Here is an 8340-nt window from a genome sequence, read left to right on the forward strand (position 1 = left end):
CTAATCAGATTCAATGATCTATGCTAAGCTACAGCTAAAAGTGTTACCGCCAGACCCGGAGATCGGCTGAATGGATTCGAAAACGGTAAAACTCAACTGTTTAACTCTAGGGGAGTTGGAAAATGAGCCTATTTTCAAAAATAGTGGAGTGTTCCTTTAAGATAACAATTGCACTTTTTTTAAAGTGTGTGCAACTGTGCCATTCTGAACATCCCCATGGTTTCTTTTAGCTTTGAGTTACTTTTTGACGTTTACAATCTTTTGATGTACACTACACAAGTCAATTCTGACACATGACGTCTGTATTTGACAGGCTGACATGACGGTGACATAATACTAAATGCACTTGTAATGTCTGTGCCGGGGAATTTAGACGTCAATCACCCTGTACGACACCATCGGCTCATAAATATGCAGGGAAGTTATTTAACGCCCTTCAAGACTGCTAATGTCTTTATAGGCTTCCATTCCATGGATTCCGGTTATAGAGATGCTTTATTCCCAGAGGAGATCTGAGCTTCTCCCACTGATGCTTACGATGCTCTAAATTAGGACAAATCTCGTTAATACTTCTTTACCAAATTCAGCCCACCCATATTAGTCCTATCCTCCCCATGGGTACAACTCCAACCCACACAGAGGCACGTAATTTGTTGCACAGCTGAAAAAGACACTCTTCTTAAAAAGCTTAAAATAGAGGCTCTGTACCCGGCGCCGCGCTTACAAGAGTGTCGTCGAATTCGGGCGAGATGGTGTGAATGAAAGACGGTAGCGAGGGGAAAGGGGTAGAAGAAGTAATATCGAGTTCAGACACTAGTCCATCCATTCTCAGGACCAGAAGCGAGGTAATTAGGACTGCTGGGAGGGACAGAGCGCTCCTCTCCTTCTCAGCAGGTCTTTTTTTTCTGAAATGATTCATCTGGAAGGAGAAAATGCTGGAAGCGCTAGTGGGTGGAACGACGCAGGGTTTGATTCTCTGGACCTGGAGCCTCATGCATAAAACTTCACTTTGTTTCCATGCATATCAAAAGTTTGTGCAGAAATGAGAGAATATATGCGTATGGATGAAAAGTGCTGATACAAATATCCAATAGTTTGAAGATTGTGCTGTTCTAGCTTTAGTAAATGGACCAATTCTCACTATTAACCTGTTGCTTATTAGCATGCCTATTATTAACATATTGACTTAGCACATATTCTGCATGATCATATTCTACATCCCTAATCCTACCCACTATCTAAACTTAACAATTACCTTACTAACTATTAATAAGCAGCAAAGCAGGAGTTTATTGAGGCAAAAGTCGTAGTTAATGGTTTGTTAATGGTGAGCATTGGACCTTAAAATAAAATGTGACCAAAAAACTTCCTAGAATATTTTTTCTAACATTCTCAAGTTATGAAAATTTCATTTTTTGATGAACACTGAACTAACTAAAACATTTCAGAAAAGACACAAAAAGTTCAATGAATGATGTATAAATATTTTGAGAACATTATTAAAGACCAGATACCATTGGACAACATTAACGTTACTGGAAGAACATTTAAGTTATGAAAAGATTATTTCTGATGTTCTCTGAACATTCAAAACGTCCAGATTTTTTTTCTTGGTTGTGTGAACATTAAGGGAACATTCCATTTGATCATTTTGCAAAAATTATGGGAACAGTTAAACGTTCTCTGAATGTTCTGAAACAAGTAGAAACATAAAAAAAAAATGTTAGATTTCAGAAAAAATAAACATTCCATGAATGATGTATAAATATTTTGAGAACATTATTATTAAAGACCAGATAACTTTGAATGACATTCAAATGACATGAAAGTTCTATGAATAATGTATAAACAACATTTTTGTGCTAATATTTTGAGAACATTATTAAAGACCAGATGACTGAATGACATGCTGTGAATGCTACTGGAAGAACGTGTGTTCATAACTTTGAGAGAACCTTACTAGACCGTTCTGAGAGTGTTATAGTACCTGTCATCTGGGATTTTTCTAAAACACGGATACTGCAATTCATTGCACAGCTGTGAAAGAAACTTAAATAATTGGATTCTCTGCGACACGTTCTGAGAGTGTTATAGTACCTGTCATCTTGGATTTTTCTGGGGCCTTTTTATAAAACACGGATACTGCAATTCATTGCACAGCTGTGAAAGAAACTTAAATAATTGGATTCTCTGCGACATGTTTTGCACATTTATTTAGCTAAAGAACCCAATTTCTCAATACGAAATTAAGTACCTAGTTGATTTATAGAAAATAAAGTGCTATTTATTTGCATATGACAGACAAACATAAACCATTTCACTACCACAATTAGGAAAGATGAACTGCACATTCTATAAATCTCCTTAAATTCAAACCAGTCTCACTGAAATTAGAGCTGTACAATTCATCAACTACATAATCATGATTACAGCTCCTGTGATTAATTATTAAAAGTGTTGATTAGATCTACCCCTGTTTCTATTTTAAAAAATGTATTGTAACCAATCACAGACCTGTCCGTTGTGCTCATGCATACAATACTGAATCACAGGTGTTTAAATCAGTCTTAAAGTCTATCGGTAATCACAACAAGTACTAATTTTTTAAGCAGTCTGATTGGTGTTTTCGGGTTCATGAGTGCTGAAGCAACATCAACTGAGACTCAAGACGAAGCTTTAAAATGACAGTGGAAAGCATTGTTGGGGTTTTGGAATTGCAATGCATAAAAATATGGCTAAATGCAAATAGTTCAACCATCAAGTTTCTACTATATTCAGCATTACTTGTGTCTGTCGTTCCCTTGCTCTGTTGGATTTCTGTAAACATCCCATTTCTGAGTGGTACCCAAGTCACCTTTCATTGAAAAATTGAGGACCAAATTCATTCCATCCACATGGTGAAATGAAAGTGCTCTCTGTGCATGAAAGCAAACTCATGCAGTCAATTTCATTAGTAAAACCAGCGACAACTGTAGCTGTAGAATTGCCTTTTGAATATGACAGATGAATTTTGTGCTTTTTGAAGTGTCCCTAACCGTCCCTAACCAATAAAATCCTGATGGAATGTGAAAAGGACAGCTGGATTTTTTATCATAATTTGGAACCAATCAAATAAGAATATTTTAAGAATGAAATAAGACTGAAAAAACATTCTTTAGAATATTCTGTATCTTTACCGTGACTCTGCTTGTATTGTATATCGAAACAATATATTGCTACATTCAATTTCTTTGATGTCCTAAAGGAACATTTTATCCTATTTTAAAAGATAAAAGATGTGTTCCAAAAGATCTACTTTTTGTTTTGTGTTTTATTGCAATCCTACAAAACGAAATGGCATGTGCACATCCAAAACACTGATCAAAACCATCCAAGGAGGCCTTTCAGAAGAACAAAAGGACTGCACTCAAAGCTCTCAAACTGTGTTCTAATAGCAGACAAACAATGTTTTGACCATTCATCAGGTAGTCAAAAACATTGCAACTTCAAAGTCCTTAAAAACATACATGGGTTGGCCTGGACAACAAACAAGACTGATATAAAAGGGGTGGTTCATTGCGATTTCACTTTTTTAACGTTAGTTAGTGTGTAATGTTGCTGTTTGAGCATAAACAATATCTGCAAAGTTACGAAGCTGAAAGTTCAATGCAAACGGAGATATCGTCTTTTAAAATTCTGGCCTACAAAAACGGCTGGTAGGGACTGCAACGAGCTACTTCCCGGGTTCGTGACATCACAAACCCAGATAAACTCCGCCCTCGGGAAAAAGGCAGCAAAGGGGGCGAGGCCAGGCTGCGCTGCTTTAGAGAAGAGGAAGAGAAAACTAGAGGTGCACGTAAAAATCTATTCATATATGAATCGCGATTCTGTCTTCTAACTATTCTAATGGATTCACAAGTTTCAAAATCAATGTTCTAAAGCAGCGGTTCTTAACCCTCTACCAACAAAAAACAAAGGTCTACCATTAAAAGCCGTGCTTGCACAGGTTCTGCACGATCCTCTTCAATAATATCCTCTGCTTTAGACGCGCACTAGAGGTGGTTTAGCCAATCACAACACACTGGGCTAGCTTAACCAATCAGAGCCCATCGCCTATTTCTGAGGGCGGGGTTTCATAAAAACAGGAAATGATCAGCGCGTTTCTCAGAGAAGGGACAGAGCGGTGTGGAATAAAGGTAAATTATGTGAAAAATAATGTGTTTTTTTAAAAACGAAGCATTAACACATGTTAGACTGCACCCCATAAACACAATCAAGCCTAGAAAAAAAACAGTGAACCACCTCTTTAACCAATGAAGAAACATAGGACTCACACTGAACACACTGAACAATGTCATTTTGTCATTTTGATCTTATATTAGAATCCTTAAAATTCCCATTAGGATTCTTGAGGGTTGTTTTAAAATTATATAAAATTAAAAAAATAAAAATAAATAAAAATAGAAACAATTTTCACTCAGAATTTTTTACAGCGTAATATTATTATTTTTTTAGCACTTTTATTAGTGTTTTATCAAATTCATATACTGACAAAAAAAAATTTAATTGAAAAAAATATTGGGGAACTTTTTTCATTTTTTTTAAGCGCAATATGAATCTTTTAACATTTTTTGACTAGTGATTATCTTAAATTCATACTAAAAATGATGTTGAAACAATTTTCACTCAGAAATTTCTAGTAATCGTAACAAACAATTACAAGGAATGGCAAGTAACACAGAATTAAATTTGAAGCTTTGCGTTTGTTTTTACAGTGCAATACAATTTTTTTTTGTGTGATTATCTTCAGTTTACTAGTTTGTCACTTAAACGGCTAAACCAAAAGAGTGTGCAAACATTTTGAAGTCAAATTCTGATGTGTACAGTCGACTGTTTTGTGTGAACACAACATCTACATGAGGCCTTTGGTCTTTAAGCCGATGCAGAGAGACTGACTTCAAGGTAAGAGGGTGGAAGAGGGATTTTCTGAAGAGGTTTAAAAGTGCTATTGTTATTGTCTGACATGGGCGTTCTCTGGGGAGTATCGTAGGCGAAGTGTGTGAGTGCATTGACATGGGAACTAAGGTAGCACTCGATGAAGGTAACTCTCTCTCTCTCTGCAATAAATTGAGTGCATATAAATATATATAAGAGGAACAATGATCTCATTAGTCACATTTAGCATGAAGAGTTATGGCCGTGTTGTTGGCCGTACTCTGGAAAAGCTGCTTCGTGTCCACATCAGCGTTTGCCAGCTATCTGGGCCAGTGCATCATCAGCAACAAGCCCAGCTGTCAGCTCTGAGCTGCCCACAAAATGTCAATGCCAAACATTCATATGCATTTATATGCGCCTTTATTTTTCCGCAGGCTATAGCTATTTTGATGTCTTCTGTTGAGGGTTTTTCCCCCTATATTTTTAAAGGAATAGGCTAGTTCACACACACACACACACACACACACATACACACACACACACACACACACAAAATATTGATATATCTATGCAATTGTGATCATTAAATTAAAGGGTGTGATTTAATTCATGAAGTCTGTTGCTCTGCTTATTTCAGTGTAAAGAGCAGCATTTACACACATGCAGCTTATTAGTGTTTTCTGAGTTTAACATACATTTGGGACAATGTTGTAAATTGTAATGTTAGTTGGTTCTTGTAAAGTGTGACCCAACTGTTTCCTTCAAATCACAATCATATATTATAGCGCTCTCTGTGTGTGTGTGTGTGTGTGTGTGTGTGTGTGTGTGAGTATACTCTTAAAAATTACACATCATGTAAAACATCAGTGTACTTTACATCTAAGAGTTTCTGTCAACAAAAAAGTTTGGGGACCCCTGTCTTAGGGTCAGATTTACTAACAGCTTCTGCCAGTGTAAACCCTCTTTTGGTGTTAAAAAACTACTGTCAGGATTTACTACAGACGTGCAGTGAAATATTACAGCTTACAAGGCGTGGACACAGTCATTTTTGTGGCTGACCTTATTGCATAGGCATTAGTATGAATTTTCCTTTCAGATGCAAAATTTATGGGAGGAGAGTTTTTAAATGAATCATGCAATATGATTTACTAAGGTTTACGCTAGTCAATGTACTGGTGTTTACCACCCAAAAACGCATGTCTTAAACCAGATGCTAATTTGCACTGCTCTTGGTAGGTTGCATCGGTCATTATGGAAATGATCTGGCTGCGTCTGTCTCCTTTAATGTGTGCATTGTCAATAGATCAGCCGCAGAACTTTCCACTCCCATTGGTGCTTTTATGGGATTGCACTCTCACACTAATTTACCCTGTTTAGTAAATCTGGCCCTTAATGTACAAACTTGGGTTAGGAACTTTTCAAAACCCTTAACCCGAGACCATAAATTCTAATTCAAAGCCAACATCAGATTGTAATCCACTTTAATTCAGTGCATTCTCAAAGAACTTGACTGATGCATTTTTTTTTTTTTTGCCTCAGTAATAGCTGTAAGCATCTCTCTCTTTCAGTGTGGAGCATGACTTCCGGCTTCAGGAGGGTCAGGTGACGCGAGCGTGGAAGGTCCCGGAGCAGCAGGAGTCAGAGCAGAGCTCTCCTCAGCTGGTCTTTCCTCCTCCGCGCCAGCAGGACTCTCCACAGGCCCTCCAGACGGTCAAGAAGAGCCGCAGGAAGTGCTTCTGGTTCCTGTGAACTCTTTGATAGCAGGACGTGACATCACTAATCAACAAAGACGGTTTCCAACCAACTCTAAGCCTCTTCTCTTCCGGTCCTCTGGTTTAACTTGTTTAGAGGCACATCATTCGCTTGACGAGGAGCCTTTATTTATTGTCTTTTTAATCAAGATTAATGGACTTAAAGGCTGCTCGCTTTGATATTTCAGATTTATAGTCCATGGAAAGAATTTAAAAAGTCCTTCAGACTCAAAAATGTCCTTTAAACAATAATTCACCCCAAATCAAAATTTTGTCATTATGTCCTATTTTCATTGATCTGTTCCTTGAAAGTGCCATAAGTGCTTTCTTATGGAATTACAAGTTGAGTGTTTCTGATTGTTGACCAATCAGAAACGCTCTCAAGCTGTCAATCATTTTGAGTGTTTGTTTTTTTGTCGTTGGAATAGAGAGAACTGCATCTATTTATTCTGATTTGATTTTCCAGATTTATAGTTCATTGTGATCATTTGTGTGTTCTTCTCCAGAAGGGGGAGAAGGAGATGGTCCTCACTGCAGAACACAAGATCCAGGGAGCGTGGTTGGATCCAGATCCAACTCCTCCCACCTTACATACACTTAAACCTACCCGTCTCCACCCCCTGATTCCTAAACCCACCCATCTCCACCCCTAAACCTACCAATCTCCAGCCCCTAGATGTGGATCCAACCACGCCCCCTGGATCTTGTGTTCTGCAGTGAGGGGCTACTGGGGAGAAGGGGCTTTTTGTTGGTTCATGTACCCTTTGAGCCAATACTTACTACCTGAAAAGGGATGAACTTCACAGCAGACAGTGATTGATACACAGTGACAGCAGGAGACGGGACGCTAAGGACACATTAAAGAAAGAGATGAAAGAGGACTTACAGGTAAGAAATGGAAGCAAGATTACTGATTCATCATTTTGGAGCAATGAGGGTCAAAACACCAGCTTTTATACTATGAAAACCTTTCAACGAATCAGTTATTCCACATGCTTAACGCTTTTATGATCTAACAACTATACACGCACAGCGATATTTAAGGCAGAGATATTGGGAGAAAGTGAATTTAAGGAGTGTGTCATTTCATTCATTGTGAATGCTTAATTTCAGAATCCATTAAAAGCTCTATAAAATATTTTACTACACAAAAATCTGTGTCAGGTGCTGTTTATTTGTTTTTTGATCATGGAGTATTCAATCACAGATGGATGCTTTTTCATACAGACTAATGCACAACAATCTGAGGTGGGAGTGCCAGAATATACAGTACTAATGGTGTGGAATAAAATAAAACTGCACAAATCATATTTGTTGTGTATATATAGCAAGTGAAGTTTATATTTACAAATACCTACAAAATAATGTATTTTATTATATATGGGCCTGTAAACAGGTAAACACTCAGATCTCCAGAGTCGTGATTACTATTTCTGTTAACCCAGCTAACAGGGAACATTCTCATGATGCTTTTTAAAAGTTATATAAATGTTAGGATAAAATGCTCTCAAAGTAATGTTTATGGAGCATTCTTATAACTTCGTTAATGTTTGATATACGTTCTCATTAAAGAAAAACATTCTGAGATCAGCATTCTCAAAACAACGTACTTCAGTGTTCTAAGAAATATTATTTTATATATATTTAATTATTATAATGACAACAACAACAACAA

At 37.2% G+C, this 8340-nt stretch overlaps 1 protein-coding gene across 1 annotated transcript in view; it reads left to right on the forward strand.

The window, feature by feature from the left end:
• LOC107725152 (proteoglycan 4) overlaps nucleotides 1-7242 on the forward strand; it is a 104109-nt gene extending 96867 nt beyond the window's left edge. Inside the window, exon 5 of the mRNA XM_016534317.1 lies at nucleotides 6483-7242. Within this exon, the coding sequence (XP_016389803.1) occupies nucleotides 6483-6663 (181 nt within the window). The 3' untranslated portion in view covers nucleotides 6664-7242. The remainder of the gene's footprint in view (nucleotides 1-6482) is intronic.
• Nucleotides 7243-8340: the final 1098 nt, after the last annotated feature.

This window comes from Sinocyclocheilus rhinocerous, unplaced genomic scaffold (assembly GCF_001515625.1).
Source record: "Sinocyclocheilus rhinocerous isolate Xijiao unplaced genomic scaffold, SAMN03320098_v1.1 scaffold1295, whole genome shotgun sequence".
NCBI classification, from domain to species: Eukaryota; Metazoa; Chordata; class Actinopteri; order Cypriniformes; family Cyprinidae; genus Sinocyclocheilus; species Sinocyclocheilus rhinocerous.